Source organism: Salminus brasiliensis, chromosome 13, assembly GCF_030463535.1.
Source record: "Salminus brasiliensis chromosome 13, fSalBra1.hap2, whole genome shotgun sequence".
NCBI lineage: Eukaryota > Metazoa > Chordata > Actinopteri > Characiformes > Bryconidae > Salminus > Salminus brasiliensis.
In genome coordinates this window covers 38,197,586-38,221,658 of record NC_132890.1, presented here as the reverse complement: position 1 = coordinate 38,221,658, position 24,073 = coordinate 38,197,586, and the positions used below count along the sequence as shown (strand labels likewise).

At 42.9% G+C, this 24,073-nt stretch overlaps 2 protein-coding genes across 2 annotated transcripts; both read right to left on the bottom strand.

The window, feature by feature from the left end:
* Positions 1-5,059: 5,059 nt before the first annotated feature.
* dhx34 (DEAH (Asp-Glu-Ala-His) box polypeptide 34) lies at positions 5,060-18,302 on the bottom strand. Its single transcript, XM_072695694.1, has 16 exons — positions 17,269-18,302; positions 15,813-16,124; positions 14,564-14,818; positions 13,049-13,151; positions 12,588-12,805; positions 11,559-11,733; positions 11,149-11,342; positions 10,146-10,247; positions 9,761-10,027; positions 9,383-9,556; positions 7,705-7,810; positions 7,449-7,555; positions 7,048-7,329; positions 5,936-6,109; positions 5,549-5,690; positions 5,060-5,421 (listed from the first exon to the last, which is right to left on the bottom strand). The coding sequence occupies exons 1-16, from the start codon at positions 17,977-17,979 to the stop codon at positions 5,294-5,296; spliced, it is 3,450 nt and encodes a 1,149-aa protein (XP_072551795.1). The 5' UTR covers positions 17,980-18,302; the 3' UTR covers positions 5,060-5,293.
* Positions 18,303-19,258: 956 nt separating this feature from the next.
* LOC140574778 (phospholipase A1 member A-like) lies at positions 19,259-23,875 on the bottom strand. The gene is made up of 9 exons (XM_072694743.1): positions 23,495-23,875; positions 21,868-21,976; positions 21,543-21,644; positions 20,782-20,889; positions 20,108-20,275; positions 19,920-20,012; positions 19,716-19,827; positions 19,451-19,633; positions 19,259-19,337 (listed from the first exon to the last, which is right to left on the bottom strand). The coding sequence occupies exons 1-9, from the start codon at positions 23,873-23,875 to the stop codon at positions 19,259-19,261; spliced, it is 1,335 nt and encodes a 444-aa protein (XP_072550844.1).
* Positions 23,876-24,073: the final 198 nt, after the last annotated feature.

Here is a 24,073-nt window from a genome sequence, read left to right as displayed (position 1 = left end):
GGCTGGGGGGGAAGGGAGGGAGGGAAGGAAGGCTGGGCTTGGGCAGGGGTGGTAGTGTGGGAGGCCAGGGAGGGGTCTGGAGGGGGGGTGGTGAGGTACTTGTGATGGGGCGGGAGAGGGAAGGGAGCACAGGTATATTGTTGTCAGCTGTAGGGCCAGATCTCATACTGAAAAAATCCCCCCCGACCCCCCAAGATCCTCTGCTGCATTCCGCTCGTACTCTTCTTTACCTGGACCCTTAATGGTGCCGCCGGCTGTTGGTGAGCTGGCAGCAAGGCACTGTGCTCTTCAGAGAGACAGGTGCAGGAGGACTGCTCCCACTCTCGGCCTCTCCGAGCTCCGATTGGCTGGGGCGAGGGCTCGGAGGCGGTCGAACACTGACATCTAAAGTGTTTCAATTGTTAGTTTTTTTTAATTAGGGACAAAAAATATGAAGAAAAAATTCAAATGATGTTTATAAGTACGATTACCATAATTTTTATTAGTATATCTTATTTTACTTGAAATATTGAGAGGTTTTTTGATAATGTTTTGAGTTATTAATTCAATGAACACACCCCCGTTTTACCTCTGATTTACTGAGTTTTACCTCAATGTTCCGGATAGAGAGGGAGAGAGACTGAGGTTAGAGAGAGAGAGAGATGGGATACATGAGTAAAGAGGCATTTTAAAGACAGTGCTGTGATCTGGATTTGTCTTTGGAGTAGTTTTGTAAAAAAACAAAAAAAACAAACAAAAAAAAAAAGTGGAGTAAGAGCACATTGTTCCGGAGGAATTTTTTTATGTGAACATTTCACTTTTTGGAGACGGAGGGTGAAGATACACAAATCTAGTTAGGACGAACGCTTCGGGGCAGTTTCATCACACACACAGACACACACTCATCGTTTCACTGGACCCAATTTAACTGTCAACAGTCAAGTCCACTACGTGTCCAAAAGTTTGTAGATACCTGCTCGTCCACCGTTTCTTCTGAAATCAAGACTAGCAATAGAGACGTTCCCCTTTTTTAGCTGCGGGTCCAGCCTCTACTCTTCTGGGAGGCTTTTCCCGAGATGTTGGAACATTGCTGTAAGAATGTAACTGCATTCAGCCATGAGAGCGCTATTAAGGCCATGTTCCGATGTTGGATGATTAGTTCTGGATTAACTCAGAAGCCCCGCTCCAGCCCATCCATCCCAAACGTCCTGAATGCAGCTCCATCACTCCAGAGGATGCAGTTCCACTGCTCCACAGCCCACCACTAGGGGGCTTTGTTGTCCTCTAGCCAAGCTTGGCTTTGGACATGGTGTCCTTAGACTTGTATGTACGGCTGCTTCAGAGCGTCCAGTTCTGCTGAAAGGCTGGCTGCACATTTCTAAGCAGGGTTTGTTTACTTTTGGACAAGTAATGTGCGAACCCCCCTAAAACATAACAGACAGGAAAAAGTCCTGACTGGGAAACTGCTTAGGGAGTACAGTCATCACTGATGATGTTCAGACTCCACAGAAAACACAGCGCAGTCAACCATGTGCAGAACACTATATAGTGAAATGAAATCAGGCAAAGAGGAGCAGAGAGGTCACTGGAGAAGGTGGAAGTTGAACACGTCCCTGTGTAGGAAATGGATCTCTGATCAATCCGGTTTGTTTAGTATCAAATCTGTTTGAACGTATACATATAGAAATAATCACTGGTATTGATCATACAGGATTATACTAGGGATGCACCAGAATTGTGGGTCGATGCTGTTATCTGATCTTCTTCATGAACATTCCTGTTGATGCTGATATTGATACGTATACATTTATCCATTTAAATGAAGGAACTGAGACTGTATCTACCGGGGTTAGCATTAAAATGAACACTCTGACACATTCTGCTGCAGAATTCAATAACTGAGTCGTCAAATATCAGTTTATCGATATCAAGTTTTTAAGAGGAATTACTTAACTTTCAATACCGATATGAATCCAATATTATTGTGCTGAATTCCATATGAGCTGTTCGCCCCATATAGTGGCGTCCTGTAAGATCTGCCCAGTTTCCCTCACTGTTATCCGCCAGAATCTCAGGCTGCACCCTGTTACTGCTCTGGGTTTATAGGCAGAAGGTTGTCAGATCTCAGCCTTTTTTGAGTTCAGTGAAAAGACTGCAGTTTTACAATGCTAAAGAAATTCAGATAAATCTGATCAAACGCTGCCTGGGCTCTCAGATTAGACCTCAGATCTTATACTGTATGTTTCAGATGACATGGCTTTAAAATACTATTGTCTCACTCCAACCCCACCAACCCCCCCAACCCCCCGCCCTCCCTCAACTCGTTTATACCTCTGCTGCTCGTGATTAGAATCAGACAAAGGCTCGCTAAACAGGACCGTGCCTTTACACTAACAGTATCAGCGTGACGCAAGCACACCTGTGCCAGGCAGGTTTTCTGGGTGGGACGCTGGTGATGATTCTAAAACAGACCCCCCCCCAAACACAACACCCCCCACCCCTGTCCACACTCTCATCCCGCGTCAGTGACAGAACGTCTGTTTGAGGAGGGACTTCTGATCCCAGGCTTGTTCAGAAGGGAAAGATTCATAGATTATGGGAAAAGCAGAGGAAGACAGAAATGGGAGGTGAGCCCACATACTGACCCCTTTTTCCTGGCCAAATGTGAGACCATCACTAGCCTCGCCGGAAGCTGGTCCTCGAGACACTCCGAATTCCTAGATGAGTTCACCCTGGAAGGCCCCATCCGTACATCTTAATAAATGTGCCTTTTGATTTGATTAATCAATAACGTATAATTTTCAAGTAACGTACCTATTTACTTATTTTTTGGGTCATTTGTTTCAGCCAATGTGCATATTTTAATATGTATGTATCTATTAGTTTGAAAAGTAATTAATGAGAAAAAAACATTACCTGTTTATTTATTTAATGAGATATTTATTCTGATTCATTATTTATTTTTGGAGACGGGTTTTTAATTTCTGTGCTGTCTTACTTCTCTGACTTTGTGCCAATGTGCTGCTTTGAAGTGTTACATATCGTGGGTTTGTATCATTAATTAAACCCTCATTCTATATTTTAATGAAACCTTTGCCCTCTGGATCGTACTTTCATCCTCTGCCCTCTGTTGTGCAGTGCTGTTACCCGCCCGGGTCCCTGTAGTGATATACTGTCCTCCTTATGCCTGTTGAGATGCTTCTGAACCCGGCCACATGCAAAGACACCAAATCAAAATAGCTTACAGATCCACAACAGCCAATCAGACGCTGGAAAGACCAGTGATATGAAAGGTGTCCGGTTATGACCCCCCCCCCCCCCCCAAAAAAAAAAAAAAACACTTCATTACAGTAATATGTAATCAGAAGAAACACCTGCAAATTCATGACGTAGCCCACCTTCAGCTTTTTATGACTCATTGGCTCTCGTGTTCTTCCTTAGCTCCCCCTGCTGGATGAGAATTCACTCCCACTTTCAGACTAGCAAATAAAACAAGTCAGAAAAGTGAAGTCTAAAGCCACGTTAAAAATCTTCCATAATTTTATTTTAAACCTAAAAAAACTGATTTGTTTAAAATGTTAAAAACATAAAACATTCATAATGATTTTGCTCTAAAAATGACTTTATAAAAGAAGTCTAGAAGCACGGACAGCACTGACCCGCTGACCTGCTCTTCAACATAAACAGACACAATTCAGAGCAATAGACCAGGAGAGGTCATGTATTAATTATTTTACTATGGATAAGAATACACCTTCAGAAAACAGAAATTATGTTTAGATTTTATCATATTGTATTTAGAGGAAAATACAGCATAATTAAATATACCAACATTTAAGAAGTCAATTTTATTAAATAAGTTATTAATCTGCCAGGTTTTTTATTAGTTAACAGTAGGATATGGAGGACAAGCAGCATAAAGATTATTTACAGTTTCATTTTAATTGAACCTGCAAATAAACAACAACTCTTCAGATTAAAATAATAAGGTCGGACATTCTTATTAAATAGCAAAAATGTAGGGAGAATGAACACACCTGAAACCCCTCCCTAATCTAACACCCTATGAACCCCCTACCTTGTTCACGTCTTCAAAAAGTCCTCACAATCCTCCACCACCCCTCTCCTCCCGGTCATCTGACAGGGCAGAGGTGGCTCAGCAGTTAGAGCTCCGGGATATTGATGACAGGGTTGTGGGTTCAATCCCCGGGCTCAGCAGCAAGCTGCCACTGTTGGGCCCTTGAGCAAGACCCTTCACTGTGTGTGTGTGTGTGTGTGTGTGTGTGTGTGTGTGTGTGTGTGTGTGTGTGTGTGTTCACTACCATAGATGGGTCAAATGTGGAGGACAACCTATCCAACCTTCACCTTTATCTCTCATTCCTTGCTTCCTACCACAAATCTGCCTGAACCTAGTGAGTCTTATCTCATCCATGAAACTGGATATGATCCACTCACCAGATGATTTGCACAAAGCTTTAGCACTTCACCAATCAGCCATAACATTAGTACGGGTAAAGTGAAAAGCAGGAGAAACAGACAAGTACAAATCTGAGACACTCCAATGACTGGGTCAGAACATCAGGCAGGTCTTGTGGGGTGTTCCCAGTATGCAGTGGTCAGCACCTACCAAAAGTGCTCCAAGGAAGGACAACTTGTGAACCGATGACAGGGTCATGGGTTAAGGCTCATTGATCCATGCTCATGGAGCTGCTGCTGCTAACAGTTCAGAGGTCCTGTGGAGTTCATGCCTCAAATGGTGAGAACTGTTGTGGTGGCACAAAGGGGTCCTACTCAGTATTTGGCAGGTGGTATTAATGTTATGGCTGATCAGTGTATATAATATTAAAGAATTGGGAATAACTGAAAATGCTCATATTCAGAATCAATATGTATCGATGTCAATATTTTTAACAATTTATAATTTTCTAAAACACTTTACTTGTTTATGATGTAAATGATTTTCAGAGGAATCTTTCATTTTTACAGAAATGCAGAGTAAAAAGATATAAATATTCTCTCAGTAAATCATGAGGACGTTTTGTATGTAAATGTTTTTTTATTCAAATGGAAAAAAGGGTCGCAGTGGGTCTGGAGCCTACCCAGAATCATACCAGTCTACCCCAGGGTTCCACACCACAAACACGCACTTTAGCATAACCAGTTCACCCACCATGTGTGTTTTTTGGGAGGTGGGAGGAAACCAGAGTACCTGAGTGAAACCCACACAGACAGAGAGTCTCCAAACACACCAGACTCCTCATGAACAGAGCCTGGAGCAAGGCTAGAACCCACTCTCCAAGCCCACTGGGAGAGCTCATGAGAGATGCTGGCGCTTGTGTTTGAGTATCTCAGTGGAGGTGAGGGTCAGGTCTTTGTCACAGATATCACAGTGGTAGAGCCTGGTCAGGCTGGATGAGGACGCAGCCTTAACCGTGTCAGGGTCTGTAGAGGCAGAGAAGACCACATGAGAAAAAGGCTCCGTCAGAGCGGTGCGCTTCTGTGGTTCAGAGGAAAGAATAGAAGTATTGCAGCGCCTGTTTCCTCTCATTCATGCATTTTGATGGCTTACCCTCCTCTGGCAGCTGTTCCTCTGCAGACCTGCAGGTGGCCTCATGCTGCATGCGCTCCAGTGGTGTCAGGGGCATGTGCAGGTCACAGTGAGGGCAGCTCCAGAACGTGCGTAAACATTCACTATACAGGTCTTTGGAGTCCTGTGTAACACACACACACACACACACACACATTAAAAAATGCCAAACTAGAATAGAATTCAATGTAAAAAGATTTTTGAGCATTTCAATTGGTCTACTTATCAGGAATTACCACATCTACCACAGTATAAACAACAACTGAACCCCCCCAGCAAAAATACAAGATTTCAGGACAAATCAAGTGGACCAAATATTCTAAAAGTTCTGAATCAACAGATTAAAGCTACTGAGGAGATCTCACTCACACAGAGGCAGTTGTATGTGAAGTAGCTGGTGACGCGCAGACCTCCTTTAACTGGATCTGGTTCAGCGTTCATCCCAGGAAACAGCTGGGGGAGGGAAAGCTCTGTGTTCAGCTGGGGTCCGATGTACAGGTTCTGTGACTGGAGCCCGGTCAGCCGCCTCAGACTGTAAGTCACCTGACCAGAGAAGTCTGCGTCAGTCCCTCTTTCAGTTTACAACATCAGAACAGGTGCAGTAACTGCAGGGATGCAGTAGAAACGTGAACACGATTTTGCTGCCAGGCGTTATGTTTACACTGTCCTCTACGCTGCAGAAACACCCGGGGAGTGTCTCACGCTTTAACTCAGGTTACCTAAAACACACATTTACGGCAACCACACAACATCTAACTAACTAAAACTAAACTAAAACTTTGTCTTGATTGTTTTTTCATGAATTAAACCTGTGACCTGGGGATGACATTGATAAAGGGGTGGGACACACCTGTTTAGTCTATATAGCAGTGTCGATTGGCACCCTTTCAGCGTGCTGAGGAAGGTCTAGCGCCATTGTCGCCGTTGGCTGCTCACTGGGGGTCTTAGATTTTTACTTGGAAAGCTGCTTTGTGACATTAGTTGTAAAAAGCTATACAAATAAATTAGATTTGATTAAAATACTTTGGATATTATAATAATGGTATAATAGTGTAACGGTCCAGTTTCTTTTCTTTTTTGGTTTTGTAAACTACTGTATACAATTAGAATAGAAAATCTAAACATTAGATTTTAAGGGGGGGGGGGTATTATTGATTACATGAATTTCTCACCCTGTAAAATCAGTCCAAAGGTTCATTTAGGCTTCTAAAAACTACCGCTCTGTCCTTCTTCTTTGCTCATTACGGTGTGTCATTGTTGTTTTCTCATGTCCATTAGTCTACAGCTGTAAACACACTTTTCAGCAGGATGTTGACTTTCTCAACCTAATATATTGTCTTTGGTTTATTCCAAAATGCTCCGTATGATTTTTTTTTTTTTACTACAAACGCTTACAAATACTTGGATAAAGCAATACAGATGGACAATATTACCATTATTATTATTATTAAGACATAATTCAAAAACATATGATTTAGTACCTCAGTGTAAACCAGAAAGCGTACAAGTCCCTCTGCAAGTTTCTCCAGCTCACGCCGGGCTGGTTTTGGTCCAGAGAGCCCCAGGCCTGCAGTGGAACCCGGACCTGCATGGCCCAATTGGGCCTGGAGCAGTCTTTCCCACTCAGCCCTCAGCGTCAGGGCAGAAGACAGAGCTCTCAGAGCTGCCTCCCCATCACTCACACTCAGCTCCAGCCAGCCATCCACAACCAGCCGTGTGCAGTCTGCGTTGCTGTCCACAGTGTTTGCCACTAGCAGCAAGGCCTGGAGAGGTGAGGACATGAAGAACTGCTTAAATATCAGAGCTGAAGGTGCCAGAAATAAACTAGGAGCTTGAGTGCTGGAAAGATTGTGCTACTGTGACTGACAGTCACTGAGCTAACCTGCAGGGCTGGGACACGAACACAGTTTGACACATAGGGCTTGTTGGTTTCCAGCAACGTCACAAAAGCCAGCAGCTGATGCCTATTACTCTCCCCCTTATCAGCACCTGGAGATTGGACACACAGAGCCAGTGAGAGGCCAGCGTATTTACAAAGAGAGAGAGAGAATGGGAGAGAGCGGAGGAGAGGTGAACTACGCTGATGCAGACCTTTTGGAGCTCATCTGAATGTAGAGTAAGAGAAGAGGAGTGCGTACCAAACTCACTGGTCTCGTACTCAGGGACATGCAGCACTTCTGGGTCATTGGCAAACACACTGGTAGGGTGAATCACCACTCCTTGCTTGTTACGAGTGTGAAATACCTAAAACAATCGAAATATATCACATCATTTCATAAGACAAAAAGGTGTGAAAAGACAGAAATATAAGAAAAATAAATACATACAGAAATAAATACAGAAATAAATGACAAATGAGAAGCGTCTCCCATTCGCTATTTAAAATCACGGTGATGCCAAGAGCTTGACTGTAGAAAAGAACTACTACTATTTTACAGCTGTAGGAACAAGTGAACCCCTCAGAATCACCTGGATTACCTGCAGTTTGTAAATCACAATTATAAACAAACACAATCTACCTAAACCAATTACACACACACAGCTGTACTGTTCATGTGTTTCATTGAGCACAAACATCCACAGTGCAGGCTAGAAAAAGTAAGTGAACCTGTGTTATTATTATTATTATTATTATTATTAATAATAATAATAATAATAATAATGTCACACTTGTATATTACCTTTTAGAATCCCCCACACACAATGAAGTACTCAGAGAAAGGATCAAAAGATAAAATGTTCCAAAGGGTGAGCAAGACTATAAGACCTGCCACCCATAGAGGAAAGCCTGAACCTAGGAACAGCCAGGAGACCAGAGTCAGAGCACTTTGACTTGCGTGAAAGAGCATAAGCAGCAAAAGGGGCAGATAGATATTTGGGTGCGAAGCCATGCAAGGCCTTAAAGGTCAACAGCAGAATTTTAAAACAGATGCGTTGTATGATTGGTAGCCAGTGCAGATACTTGACTTGTCCAACTGACAAGCTCTTAGAGGTACGAGTTTTACAGGTGCTTTGCCCTCTGCTTAGCCAGAGACACTGGGCGATGAGCTGAGGGACAGTAGTAAATGAGCTAAAGCTGAAAAAGAAAACTTTCGAAATGGCCAAGTCAGACTCCTGTCCCTAACCCTGCTGAGATGAGGTCTGTGCATGCAAGGCACCCCTAAGATACTGATTAACTTTACACATTTGCAGCAGAATTGGTCCAAAATCGCTCCTCAACAATGTGTAAATCTTATTTGCAGCCAAAGGAAATGATGGAGGTGATTGCTGTTAAAGGGAAGTTCAAGGGTTCACTTACTTTTTCTAGCCTGCACTATGGATGTTTATTCAGTGTGCTCAGTAAAAGACATTAACAGTACAGTACTGGTTGTTTATTAGTTAGAGTAGTTAGTTAGAGCATGTTTATCTAATTGTGATTAAGATAATGATTAGAGCACATTTTATCTGTAATCAACGCAGAAATTCAGGTAATATCAAAGGATTCACTTACTTTTTCTTGCAAGTGGAAATATTCTAATGCATGCTTTCTTTTCTATTCTAAAATGAAAATGTGTGCCGTCTAGATCTCATCAGCTTTACACCTGACAGGTGCTCTTAATATACCGATCGCTTTATACTAACCTTATACTAAACCTAAACTCCTTTTTCAAAATTTATTTCAATATATATTTAACATCTACTGGTGATGCAACACTGTTTAATAGTAGGTCACTGTACACCAGCAAGATCTGTTAACACAACTGTGATTAAACTCATCAGGGTTGTAGATTTCTAGTTCACACCGGATCTGTGTGTGCAGATGTGTAACTCCGATACCTGCTCTGAGTCTTTCCGAGTAGCATTATGTTCATCAGGCTGTGCCAGCTGTGGGTACAGGCCCCGGCACAGCACCAGTCTGAGCAGAGACTGCTGCCGAGATGACAGATCCGCACTGACGTATGCAGCTTCCTGAAGCTTGGTCACATTATGGCGCAGTTTAAACTTCACTTCCTGTACCAATTAAAGGACCATGTAACCAATTAATAAGCAGAATGTGAGCATAGAGTACAGTAAGTACATTTCAGCTCCAGAAAGTACAAATCTGCCCCAGGATTTTGTTCCGGCTGCCTGGGCAGATTTTTATTTTTGTTGTATGAATCATATTTGTCATCTCTGCTTCTATGAGTTTGTGCTGCTTTTCCAGGTATGAATCACCTGTATGTCCACGTCCTGTCCTGCAGAGTTTCTGTCTTTCTTCCCGGATCCAGTTCCCTCACCGTCAGAGCCAGAGCAGGAGTCTCCTTCCAGGCCTTCATCCAGACGGAGCACCTTCCTGCGGCCGCCTTCCTGCAGCTCGTGCTCCCTCTTCAGTTGATACAGTCTCTGCCGCTCGGTCAGCCTCTCCCTGCGCTCGGTCCGGCCCTGTGCTGATGGCGCAGAGTGCTCCTCTGCCTCTAGCAGACCATGGCTCCTCAATAATTCCTACACACACAGAGTGCACTTAACATTTACTCAGATTAAATAAACAACAGACTCAGACACTTCTCTCCACATTCACTCGCACACGGTTCATTTTTGTACACACTCTTCAGCTGTTCACCTTAAACTGTCGTCTCAGATTAACCATCTCGTACAGCCTCTGCTCCTCTAGTCCTCTTCTTTTACACCACTTCCTGGAGCCACCTCCCCTCTCCCCTTTCACCTACAGAGGATAAACGCATAATAGACATGATATTAATAAGCCTGAATCAGTTATAACTGTTCTAATCCCTCAATTTTGTTTTTTTACGCAATAGCCTACATAAATACATCTGACTTAAAGCAACATTCTGTATTAGCTTTTTGATTTATTTATTTGTTTATTTTAGCAGTGCTCCAGACACTAGGAGAGTAAGGATTTAACACACGTCTCCTTTGATACATGTGAAGCCAGCCACCACCTCTTTTCAAACTCAATGACAGGCAGCTGGCATGCTCTTAGGAAAGCGCCGGGTCCCCAGCTCCACCATCGTTTTAAGAGAGATGAGGGGAGAGAGAGCCCCATCTACCCACCCAGAGAGAGCACGGACTATGGTGTTCTCTGGACACTGATCTCCATGACTAGAAAAGGGAGAGTGGTGTCTCCGTCATTCCCACTCTGGGCCGGAGCGCTGCTGCTACTGCACTATGGAGGTTTGGTGGTGGAGCTGCAGGAGGAGAACCTCTCTCCAGAACTGCTGTGTAACGCTGCAGAACCCATAGAGTCATATTAGTGTAGAATCCTGTAGTATTACTCTACCACCTCAGCCCACATGCTGCTGCACCTTCAGATCAAGCTTCTGCAGCTCTCACATTGTACAGAAATGCATGTGTACAGCTGTCCAAACAGGGGCTCAAAGCACTTGCATTTATGGCAGTGGAAGTGAATTACACTCCACAACTGTAGGGGGAGCACAGGAGCAAAAAAATCTCCCATAATGCTGCTTTAAGTACATACTTACAAAGTGTGGAATCTCTGCTCTCATACGATCAGAAAGCAGTGGATAGAAGTTTAAGGTATCAGACTAGAATGGATCAAGGATGTATGAAAGGATGTAGGATGGTGCTGTTTGTAGCTGGCTGACCTGCACCCATGCATTGAAGGTGTTGAGCAGGGTGAAGGGGTCTCCTAGGTCACTGTTCAGGGGCTGGCGTGCAGTGGAGCAGTCAGGGTTGTGTTGAGCGCTGCGCAGAAACGGTGACTGAACGCTAAGTGCTGCTGCTACTGTCAACACCGGCTCCACCAGGTTGAATAGTGAGCCCAGGACTAGCATCTTACCTAAACATAAACACAAATCAATAAATCAATAAATAAATAAATAACAACTTTCTTACTTACTAATTGCAATCTTCCAATTACAGTAATTAACTCTTTATTTGAAACAGTTTAACATACACTCTCAGACCAGAAACATATAAGGGCTTCACCAGCTTCACAACCAGTAAACTATTTACTGTACCAGCCCCCTAAAAAGCCCTAATTCCCACTTCATACCAATAACCACGTCCACAGGCAGCTGGGCCAACAGCCTTCCAATGGGAGTGAGCTCTCCACGGGCATCTAGCGCCCCCTGTTCCTTCAGATAGGTCACAGCTGTCTGAATGCTGGAGGCTGGAGGGGGGTCAATGAAAGTAAAAGAGAGAGGATCCCCCAGACCCATACTCTTCATCTGCAAAATAACACATAAAGACAGCACTTAAAACATCCTTCTACTATAAACTATAAAGCAAAAACCATCAAACTGGCCTGACTGCGTCCTCTCCTCCAGATTCAATCCAGTCTCTGAATTCACTGCAGTCATATTTACCTTATTAAAGCATCGTACCAGTCAAATAAAAGGATCAGCTACTCAGCTTAATATTTATGTAAACACAGAGAACTGTGTAAAAGTCAGAGACACTCTTTTTTATTTATTTATTTGATCTTTTATTTAATTCCTTTTAAAACAGTAATTTCTTAATTTTTTTTTCAGATTTTTACCCATTTTCTCCCCAATTTGGATCCCCAATTGCCCAACTTAGACATATTCTCTCCCATCACATGCAGTGCTCCTGAACTGGGAGGGTGAAGACTGACACACGCCTCCTCCAACAGCCAGCACCTCTTTTTGACGTGGGGAGAAAGCACCATCTACTCACCCGGAGAGAAAAAGTCCAATTGTGCTCTCTCTGGGCCCCGGCTACCAATGGCTAGCAGCATGACTGGGACAGCACCTTATTCCACTGGACCACCCGGGACCCTATTTCAGGCCATATTTCTATTCTAGGTTATTTATAAGAGTCACGTAAAGGCAAATAAGTAAAAACACATAAATAAAAAGGAGGGAGAGAATTAAGCTCCACTCTCACAACAGATCAGGAAAAAAATCTTTTCTTTTCTAAAACTGCAGGTGTGGAAAAATCTGATAAAGCACCATATCTGTTTTGAGATCAAAGGGACTCCCTACCCAGTTTTGGTACAGTATTAGTGATCAGTCACACAGCCTTAGTGTGAGCTATAGAAGAAGAGTGAGAAAGGTCACACCTGGAGCACTAGTGAGTCTAGAGCCACCCTGTGGATCTCAGGGACAGGGTATGGGGCAAAGGCCTCATAGTCTGACTCAGCATACAGCCGGTAGCAGACTCCTGGCCCGGTTCGTCCTGCACGCCCCTTCCTCTGCTCAGAGCTGGCACGGCTAATCCAGAACTCCTGAAGTCTCTGCATCTTTGCCTTCGGGTCAAAGCTCATCTCCTTCACTTTACCTAACGATTGCAGAATGGTGAGATCAGATTGAAGAGTAACATTTCAGACAGCAGACTATTTTAACTGAAATATTAAACGTATTAGCTTTATTTGTCTTTTGTACAAACATAAGTTTTGACCCAATTCTAAAACAGGACCCAGTGGAAGACAGCTGATAGGGACTTGTCTCAAACTGAGCATAAACAATAATCATTTACTTTAAATCATTCTAGATGTAATCCTCTCTCTCAACAGTTACTGACCTGAGTCCACTACAAAGCGCACCCCATCAATGGTCACCGAAGTCTCAGCTATGTTGGTTGAAATGATGCATTTCCTCACCCCCGGTGGTGCTATGTCAAACACCTAAAAGTCAAAGGTCATTAAAATGTTTATTACTTTAAATTTAACATTTACAAAAAATACAAGGTTCTATCACCATTTAATTCACTTTCATGCAAAACTAATATTTTCCAATTCAAATACATTCTACATTCACTGATCAGCCATAACATTAGCACCATTGACAATTGAGGTTAAGAACACTGCTGATCTTCATCTACAGTGGCTCCTGCCAAGGGGGCAATCTACATATTAGTCAGTGAGTGAACAGACAGGTCTTGAAGATGATGAAACAGGAAAAATGGACAAGCGTAAGACACTTTGACAAGAACCAAACTGTGATGTTCTAGATAATGACTGGGTCAGAACATCTCCAGAACATCAGGCAGGTCTTTTGGATTCTTTCTGGTGTGCAGTGTTTCGAGAAAGGACAACTGTAAACCGCTGGCAGGATCATGGGCACCTAAGGAACATTGATGCTCATGGAGGCTTCGTCCACCTCACAACTTACAGGACAGGATATGATTATTATTTGGTGCCAGAGACCACAGCAGGACACCTTCAGAGGTCTTGTGGAGTCTATGCCTCGAACGGTCAGATCCATTCTGGCAGCACAAGGGGGACCTACTCCTGTATTATGCACTAATTCTGGGCACAAAAGCCGGCAGAAACCTTCTTTAAACTGTTTTTAATCCCATGTGATTTCAGAAGAAACAGTGAATAAGTAGGTGTCCCAATACTTCTGTCTATATAGTATATTTCACACTCAGCTCATTCAAGTGCAGTTTAAGCCTCTATGGGATCCAAAGATTTGTAAGTGTCTGAACACAAAGAACTGAGTTAGGCAGGAGTTTTACTCTCTCTCAGACTATACCTGTCTCATAAATGTACATATCAGAGAATTTCTACAGATCCCTCCTGTCTTTGCATATTCTGTATTTTGTGTGGATTTTGTATTTATTTAATATAATCTTTATATGACTTTATTTTAATATGTTTAGTATGTATATAGTTTTGTTCTCCTGTAGAGTTTTTGAGGTTGATACCTGAGCCTCACCACAAGCATTTCAATGCATACATGTCCTGACATGTTGTGCAAATGACAAATAAACCTGAAACCTGAAACGTGAAACCTTTGTTAAACTGGATGTGTGAAAGGGAACGGCACCTAATAAGGACAGTGTACTCTGGAATAGTAATCATCTCTTTAAAATTCATGAGAATTGTAACATATTCAGTCAAAAAATAAGAATAAAAAACTTCATTTTACAGTTTCTTTTTATCTTTTTTAAACAAATACTGTTCGCAAGTGTGATCATTCTTTATACAGCTATCTGCAAGTTCTTGTGTTCAGATCCAAGATTATCTCTAGCCCTGTCCATCAGTGTTTACTTTAATGTGATGTCTGGATGTGTTTGACTGCAGCAGTGTTCTACCTTATCTTGCTGGGCCAGCGACAGTGTGCTGTGCAGCGGCAATACGATCCAGCGGTTTGTGTGTGTAGCGTATGCCTGACAGGCTTCCATGACTGTAGAAATCTCAGCTACCCCACTGAGGAACAGCAGCAGGTCACCTCGCTCTTCTGCTGGATAGCGCTGGTCAATGCCCTGAAGCACCCGCAAGTATGGCCGTGGGTCCAGCTTCTCTGATTTTGACACCTGCTCCTCTGGTGGGATGGGCTGATAGATCACCTATATAAACACACCCAGGTAAAAGGCATGACTCCAACATCTCGCATTACTAATTAGCACCTATCCATAACATATAGCAACCCACGGACACTGCAGGCACGTTTATATATGACCTATACACACACACACACATATATATATATATATATATATATGGGTCATTCAAGAATTGGGAGTACATTTCACATATCCCAGATAAATCTTGTTATTTGTACAAAAATGTTTACTATTAATAATGTTGTGTATATTAGTAATGATGACAAAAAATATGCAAGAATAGACTTCTAGCCCAAACATTACCCAGTCTTGCCTCATGATTTATACATTTAACTTTAATTTTACATGAAAATAATTATCTTTAATGGTCATTTTTTGTGTTTATTATCAATTAATTTATTTATATAAAAGTTTTAAATCTGTTTTCTGTATTATATGTAATTTCAGTAATTAGAACTATATATTTGTCCCAGTGTTCAGGTCAACTCTCAGCACTCAGTGATGTCACTTCCTCTAGTGGGAAATATGGAAGGCAGTGATATATGGACATGTAATCTCATTATTTTGTATAAAATGTTGAGGATAAATCATTAGTATATTAATTATTGATCAGATCTGTTACTGTGAAGTTGCAATCAGAGTCTGCACAGTAGAGACCAGAGGCGGAGCCAGACTGACCTACTCATCTGGTAGGCCCACCCCCTTCTCACTGACCAAACCTCAGTGTCTCAGACCGTCTTCATTGAGCTTCCAGTGCAGAAGCAGAGCGGATTTCCCCCTGGACTCCCAGTTTGTCCGGTAAGTGGACGCTCCAACAGTAAAACAGTAGCTGTGTTGACTGTTTTGCACAGTCATTCAAAGTCTTCAAAGTAACTTAACTGACACAACCCCATCTCAGCGCAGTCAGCTCTACACCATGTTATCAGTGTTCTCTCTGTAGCAGCCCAGGTCTAACTCTCAAAGGTTCTTCTCACTTCACACACTCATGACGCCTCACCTGAATGGGAAAGAGTCTGCCTGGAACTTGCAGCACAGGGGCATCACCAAAGTAGCCGGAGAACAGCTTGATGTTGATGGTGGCAGACATGAGAACCAGGCGTATGTCTGGCCGCAGGGCTATCAGAGAGCGCAACACACCCAGCAGGAAGTCACAGTGCAGGTGTCTCTCATGAACCTCGTCCACTATCAGCACCTGGTACTGGGACAGAGTGGCCTCCTGCTGGATCTGCCTGAGAAGCAGACCCTCCGTCAGGAACAGCAGCTTGGTTGAGGCGGTGCGACTGGTCTCAAAGCGGATCTGGTATCCAACCTGCAGGAAAGACACGCAAGACAAAAGGGTCATAGAGACTAAGCAGTGCAAGGGCTCATGATCCCTACATGTTGAATGTCTGTAATATGACTGTGTAGAAGTAGAACAACAAATATTAACTAGATTATTGAGAAAAGATCAGTGAACAAATATGGTGCCATGAGGTATACTGCTCACATTCTACACATGATGTGAAACTGATGACTACTGCAAATCAGAAGCATTGCAACCACCATGAATTCTGACCCTATTAAATGAGAAACCCTAGGGTTTAATTCATTATTTAAATTAAATTTAATTAATTTAATTATTTAAAAAATATTTTTCTGTTAATGTGCTTTTTGTATTTACAGGAGAATAAACTGTTAACAGTAGTTTCTTAAGTTACATTTTAGGAAAATATCATGAAACCCAGTTTTACACTAAATGGACAAAAGTATTGGGACACCTGCTCAGTTTCTCCTGCTTTTGTTGGAGTAACTGTCTCTGGAATAAGGCTTTCTACTAGATTTCAGGAGGAGCATTGCTGTGAGGATTTGATTGCATTTAGCAACAAGATCATTAGTGAGGTCAGGATGTTGGATGATGATCATCACCCCACCTCATCATCCCCAACTCCTCAACTCATCCCAAAGGTACTGGATGGAGCTCCACCACCATCATTCCAGAGAACCCCTCAATGCTGGGGGTCTTTACATTTACATTAACGTATTTAGCTGATGCTCTTATTCAGAGCGACTTACAGGGTTACTCGTATTGCAGAGGTGGGTCAGTGTAGTGTTAGGAGTCTTGCCCAAGGACTGGTGTATTGGTGTAGCACAGCACAGTCACCCAGACCAAAAGGTCTCAAAAGTGTGGAAGCTCACTGGCAGGTAGTAGTGTTACCTGTTGCACCACACAAACCACGCTTTATCCCCCTCTAGCTCACGCCTGGTATTATTAGGCAGCATGGTGCCGATAGGGTCATGATGATGATCTGCTCCAGATAGTCCTATTCTATTGGCAGTACTTCTTCTCTACAGAGACTAGAGAATACAAGCTGTGTGTGTGCATTTGCACATCTGTGTCAGTTGTAGCTGAATACATTTATTAGAAGGAGTGTCCACAAACTTTTGGACATACAGTGTATCAACACATTTCGTACCTTGGATCCGTACTGATTGAGACTCTCGAAGCTGACCCTCTTGGCGAGGGAGATGCAGGCGATTCTGCGGGGCTGGGTGCAGGCTACCTGGCTGAAGCCGGACGACAGCAGGTACTGGGGCACCTGGGTGGACTTCCCACAGCCCGTGTCGCCCGCGACCACCACCACCGGGTGTCTCCTCACCAGCTCCACGACCCGGGCGCGGTACTGGAAGATGGGCAGGTTCTTCTGCTCCCGCCGCAGTTTGAGCAGTTTGCTGAAGCTCTGTTTCTGAGCGAAGTCCAGGAAGTGGAGCAGAGCCAGGCGACAGTCTGCGAGCTCCTGCCGCCCCGGGCCGGAGGTCTCTCTGCTGGAGCGCTTGTGGGCTGAGCCCCGGTACCCCTCCTCCACGTCCCTGCTGCACACCGATACGCTGATCCTGTACCGGGCGTCGTATTCCTGAGGAAGCCCCAGATCCGGGGCGCCGCTCCTGCTCCTTCTCCGGGCTTCGCTGTCGTGCGCCTCCGCCTGGCCCCTACTGCCGTGTGACCCGGAGAGCTCTCTTTTGGCCCTGAACCGCTGAAAGCGCTCGAAGAAAGTCCAGAACTCCTTGTGTTCGGGGCTGCTGGCCTGGATGTAGTCCTGCTGGCGGAAAAAGACCTCATCCAGCTGCGCTCGGCACCGCGGGCTGTTCCAGTCCCAGTCCCGGGGATCAGCTCGCCTCTCAGACATCCTAACCCACGGTCAACCTGTCAGGCTATTAGGTCCATTTTCTTTAACGTTAATAATAATAATAATAATAATAATAATAATAATAAATAGCTAAATGATGGTGGCCGGCTGGACTCTTCCCCAGAGCAACAGCAGCTGCAGCCTCACTCACTCACAGACTAGCTTAGCTTTAGGCTAACAGAGCTATTTACAGCACTTACTTTACTTCCAAAAAGAAAAAGCACTGATTAAAGCAGCGATTATATAAACAGTATTTCCAGATATTCAGTTACTTCATAGAAAAATAGATTTTGTGGGTAAAAACAAACAAAACAAGCAACCATATTTTGGTCCGTCCTCATATTGGGAACGGATAGTACAGAGCACCGATAAACAGTTCCTACCTCTCCGTTAAAACCAGCAGGACCCTGAACTGGACAGGCAGTATCACTTACCACGTTAGTATTCCCCTAGATGGACAATCACCCAGTTATTCATTTGGAAAACACACAGGTGTAGCCTATGCATTATGTCTAAATACCACAGACACAGAAATACAAATATATTTTCCTATAGCCTTTATTATGTTTTATTATATATATCATTTATTTATTTATTTTATTAAACATATAGAGTTTCTGACATGAAACATTTGATAATTTTTTTCTAAAGGTCTGGCTACAAGATACTTTACCTAAGCCACAAATTAATTATTAATTATTATTATTAATGAATAAATATACTAAAATGAGTTTCAAATCAATAAATATTAATGAATAGATTCAGTATATGAATTTGTGGCTTTAATACATTATCTTGTTGCCTTAGTGCATTGATCTGGGCGTACTATTTTGTGGTCACACCTTATTACAAATAGTCAGCATGTTTTTTTTTATACGGCTGTAATGTTAATAATCTGATCCAATACTCAAATAATCTCCTGTGCATTGACCATTTAGGACTGGTTTAGAGGAATCCAACACTGCTCCTGGATATCTAACATCCAACTAGTTCTGGTTTTAATGCCCTGCACCCTTAGGTTCGGGATTTGGTGTGAAATGGTTCACTGTAGAGAAACTTACTGACGCCTATTCCTTTACAGTGGCAGTTACAGAAACCAGGGGATAGGAACCACAGTGTGTACGCCTTCATCGCCCTGCATACCTCAGTGATTTCTTAAAAAAGGGCCATTTCAATATTGTTTTGTTTACATATTAATTGTTTATTTCTGCATAGATTAATGAAAACACTGGTTGAATTCCCTGGTTAAAATCAATCAGCTTATTTGTTCTCGGTCTTGCTACACCAAAATCCTCTCTAGGACAGCTTTAACTCTTCGGTTTTCTACTGCTGCAATGTTCCACGCTCGGTAAGCAATCCTGTGGAGAGAGTGATATCACATTGCAGTCAGTAGACCTGGCCTGTAGTCGTTTAACATAAAACATGCACATTATGAACATAATAACTAATAATCCCTCCACCCGTCGCCTACCTTCTGTATAAGGGCAAGTAGGACAGCAGAAGTTGATCAATGGAAATCGTCCTTTTTCTCCACTCGAGGTAAAGCAGACGCTGAGTGTTGAACTTCAGTGTAATGGTATGAAACTCTCCAGCACTGTCTGCTGATATCATAAACTGATAAACTTTATTGGCAACAAACTCCTTCATCTCACGCCTGAGGACAGAATGGATGAATTCACCTTGAGCTTTTAATCAAAAGGGTTTTTTTATGACTGATGGAAGTTTTTTTTTCTCACCCCGAGACCAACATGGTTGATGTTTTGTTGGCATTCCCTTCCAGCTGGATGTAGAGCTTGGCCTCCACTGAGAGAATCCCTCCAAGCTTCAGAGTCAGCAAGAGAGGAGTGACTGAAGTGTGCAACATCAGAGCAGGAGTTAGAGTCTGTTCAGCTTCTTTACACTAAATTCTATTCCATTAAACACTCCTACTGTTCCCTAACCGCAGTACGGGGGAGTGGACGTAACGGTCAAGAACACGGTCGTGGGTTGGAATGGAAGTGGGCGTCTCGTAGGCAGCCAGGCGATGTTATACCCTAAAGAGTAAAGAAGAGGGGGGGGGGGGGGGGGCTAGTGGAAACACCTGACTGAATAAATGAGTGTGATGTCAGACAATTCTGAGGCCACTCACCCATTTCTGGGCAGGTGGTAAGACCGGGCTGATAGCAGAGTGTACAGTGTGTGTGCCGGAAGTCTCCCACTGAGTGGCAGGGGAAGGCGAAATGACGACAGGGTGCCCGGATGGAGCTGGTAAAAATCTGGTGGGCCCGATAATGACTGCACAGCAGGTATTTTTCTCCTGCCCCAGAAAAGTGAAGCACATGTCAGTGTGATATAAAAGTGATCTAAAATGAAGTTCTACAGTCTATCAGCCGGGCAGTCGAACTGAATTGTACATACTTTAAATTTACAAATTCAGAGTTCAAGTTCAAAGTTGTATTTGTTTCATAGAGAGTTCATAGAGAGAACTAGCAGTGAAATGCTTTAATAACTGTCCGCTCACATCAAACAACAATAGGTAGAATTGTCAAATATAATAACCTAAAATAAGTCAAATATAAATATATATACAGATATAATCAAACATTTATATAAGAATAAATAAAAACAGCAATATATAGACCAACCTTACACAGAATACAGAAAATACAAAACTCCACAGAATTCGTCACTAACAAATCCATTCAAATGCTTCTGAGCGTTTTGTTTAGACTGGCAGTGTGTTTAAGGAGTAGTTTGATAGATGATTTAGCTGTTCTGGAAGTATGAATTCTGTGAGGAAATATAACTCTCAGCTGTACTCACTTTTTATGAGTCCTCTGGGACACCCAGGTAACTGGAATCCAAGGCCAATATAGAAATCCACATGGCCAAGAGGACGGGAGACACCAAGTGCAGGTACAGGCTCAGTTGCTGGAAGGTAAGTACTTCTGGTACTGTATTTAAGTATTATTTGGGATGATTTGTAATGATTGTTTTACTTACATTAATATGACAAAAAACATTCTTGCATATACTGTATATATATATATATATATATATATGTTTAGAATTTTCCTATATATAAAAATATATATGCATACATATAGAATATATTCTAAATGCTCTTATAAAGCTATAAATCCCCAAACTTCTTTTCCAGTGTGAATCCATTAAGTTTGCATTTAAATGGATCATTTTTAACCAGGCAATCAAACTTATATCAGTGTAAAATGACTAAGTGTAAACTGCCCCACTGAAAGTGACCACACTAGTGTGTGTGTGTGTGTGTGTGTGTGTGTGTGTGTGTGTGTGTGTGTGTGTGTGTGTGTGTGTGTGAGGACTAGTGGCACGATCAAACCTCAAACTCATCTGTTCAAACAATTACTTAATACATATACTTTAGTGTGTTCACATTTCCCCTTCACTCCATACTATCAGTACTCCAACTCCTCCTGAAGTTCCTCTGCACTCGGTCCACCTCTGCATGTTAGTGATGGCTGTTACTGTTACTCTACCAATGAAAACCCTCTATCTGTAAATGTGATTTCGATATAATAAGCTGAACAGTTGTAGAAATCTCTCACGGTTGAAGTTGGTGTGGATAACGTCGACATACTGCCCATCAGCGTGATCCAGCTTTACAGAACAGTTTGCTTCTGAGAACACCGGTGCAAAAGGGTCGAGGCCTGAAAAGAGCAGACATGGTGGAGTCACTGCACTCACAGAGACGCAAATTCACGAGCCAGAAGAAAACGGCTCTGGATGAGCTTCATCCTTCAGCTGAGCTTCTGCTCGGAGCTGCTGTTGCCCCTCTCTCTACCACTGACCCTGTGTGGACGTAACTTTCAGCCTCGTTAAAAAAAGCCAGAACTGAATTCAGTTCAACTGATAAGACCTCTGATGATGTACCTGTTATTCTGCCCACGCTGCCGTTCAGACAGGAGCCAGCTACGCCCGCAATGTGTGCTCCAACTCCAAATCCAATCAGATGAAACATGTCTGGGGCTGAACCCATAACCTTGAAGACATGCACATGTACATTTATTCAGCTTCCAGCTTCATACAGAAACGAAACAAAACCTTGATTATCCAGATCTTTAAAGACAAGAATGACATTAAAGGTCATATTGTTACATCATGACAAAACCATCTCTGAAATCAGTCACAGAAATGTCATTAATTCAAGGGGTTTAATAAGAAATACTGCATTATTGTACAAGCTCAAAAGTATTTGGACAAACTAACATTATTATAAATATAAGGCATATTTTTAAGATAAGATTAGATAATCCTTTATTAGTCCCACAGTGGGGAAACTCTCAAATGTTTTTAATGTTCGGATTCAGATCATTTGCAGTCAGTCTGGTTGAGGTCAGGTGACTGACTCTGTCATTCATATGTTGGGTCATTATCCATCTGTAGCTCCATCCAGCAGTTTTGCATTTGATTATGAACTTTGACCACATGCCTACCTCCTTGAGAGTGTTCCTGGCTTGACTAGATGTCATGACTAAACTAAACTACACAAAAACAACCCCTATGCTGATCAGCTAGAGTTTCTGCTCTCTGATAGGGTAGTTTGAACTTTTTAAGTCTAATGATAGCCTCCTCCCCTTACATTGTCACGCTTGTGAATGGTATATTAAGAGTTTCAATAATCAGCTACCAAATGCAAATTAAACACCTAATGAACTCCAGACCTTTTATCTTATCAATTTATCACAAAATAATGAGGGATCGGGCCACGCCTGGCCATGGAACCGCTTAGCAGTCAATTGTCTGATTACTTTTGAGCCTGTGGGAATGAAGAGACGTGTAAGACGTGTAAGAGAGTGAGAGAGTGTAAAAACTGCTGTAATTCCTGTAATTACTAATCAGTTAATGATATATTCTAGTTAAAGCTGCTCCAGAATGAAACACATTAAAAAACTTCAGCACACTGATGTGACAAACCTCAAAATCCACCATAACCAAAACAGGCCAATTCCAAAACCCCAAGACTGTTACAGTACAGACTTCGCTCATCTTATTTACACCCCCAGAATTTACATACACCCAGGCCACCAGCAAAAGCCTTGCCAGCCCTAGTCGAAGCTGGTGAGGATCAGGAGACCATGGTGTTCTTTATACTCCAGAACCTCCAGAACCTTTAAAACCTATGAATTAAAGCTGAAAGTCGACACCTTAATCACATCTGCCACCCTGACGGCTTCGTTATGCATTCATTTAGGTGGTGTACAGAGGCAAAATGACGAAAATTAGGACTGGACCCAACTGTAAATCCAGCAGTTTAGCTCAGCCACTTCACTGCATTTGGATAAGGCACAGCACACTAACAGGAAGCCTGGTTAAATCTATAAGATAAATAAATAGATTATGTGAAAGTTAATTCCCAGCATTTTATATTGGTCCATTTGTCATATTATGATGATGTAAAAAGGGGTGGGGTTTGTTATGACAGTGACAATATGCAGATGTACAGAACATCAACACAGTTCTAGTCTTTGAGAATGTGGAAGTGCTTACAGTCACCCACCAGAAGCCGCTGGATGGTCTGCGCCAGCTTTCTCCCGATCTGCTCAGCTGCTGCCGTCAGGGCCGTGCCAGGTACAGTCAGCCAGTCCACAGCAAGAACATTCTTCTGGCCTACAGCGAGCAGCTCCTGGGCCATGGTCCTGACCCAGCTGGGCTGAACTGTAGCTGGTCTCTTCCCTGGCACAATCACAACGGTGGGACTGTCTGGGTCCCATACATGCCGTGGAAGACTACTGTGAACGCTGACCAGAGTGCCACAGTGGCTCTGTGGTGTGAACCTCAGCAGCCGCACAGAGGTAGCAGCTGGATTAAGACGGAGGAAATCCAGGCACTTGTCCTCACCTGCGGAGAAGAACTCAGCGTTCACAACACTGCTGACCATTTTGGTGAAGTGGACGGAGAATCACTCTGACATTACAGGCGATGATGGTGCTGCTGCTTACAGTTTATGATGCAGTAGAATAGCTACTAGCGTATTTACACATTAGCTCATTGGGTCCAATTTGCCCTGAGTGTCGGATAGGGTACTGGGGTAGTAGGGTACTGGGGTGAACAGGAGAGTGCGGGAACGCTGAGGTTT

Bases quoted from the DNA above. Each gene is read 5' to 3' on its own strand.
- dhx34 (XM_072695694.1), bottom strand. From the start codon at position 17,979: ATGTCTGAGAGGCGAGCTGATCCCCGGGACTGGGACTGGAACAGCCCG. The intron at 7,330-7,448 runs GTTAGCTCAGTG...TCACCTCTCCAG, and splicing joins TTCGTGTCCCAGCCCTGCAG to GCCTTGCTGCTAGTGGCAAA. The intron at 6,110-7,047 runs GTACTAAATCAT...TTCTCTGGTCAG, and splicing joins GCTTTCTGGTTTACACTGAG to GTGACTTACAGTCTGAGGCG.
- LOC140574778 (XM_072694743.1), bottom strand. From the start codon at position 23,875: ATGGTCAGCAGTGTTGTGAACGCTGAGTTCTTCTCCGCAGGTGAGGAC. The intron at 20,890-21,542 runs GTGAGAGATTTC...CTTACCTTCCAG, and splicing joins TATCCACACCAACTTCAACC to CAACTGAGCCTGTACCTGCA. The intron at 19,634-19,715 runs GTGAGAAAAAAA...TTCTGTCCTCAG, and splicing joins TCAACCATGTTGGTCTCGGG to GCGTGAGATGAAGGAGTTTG.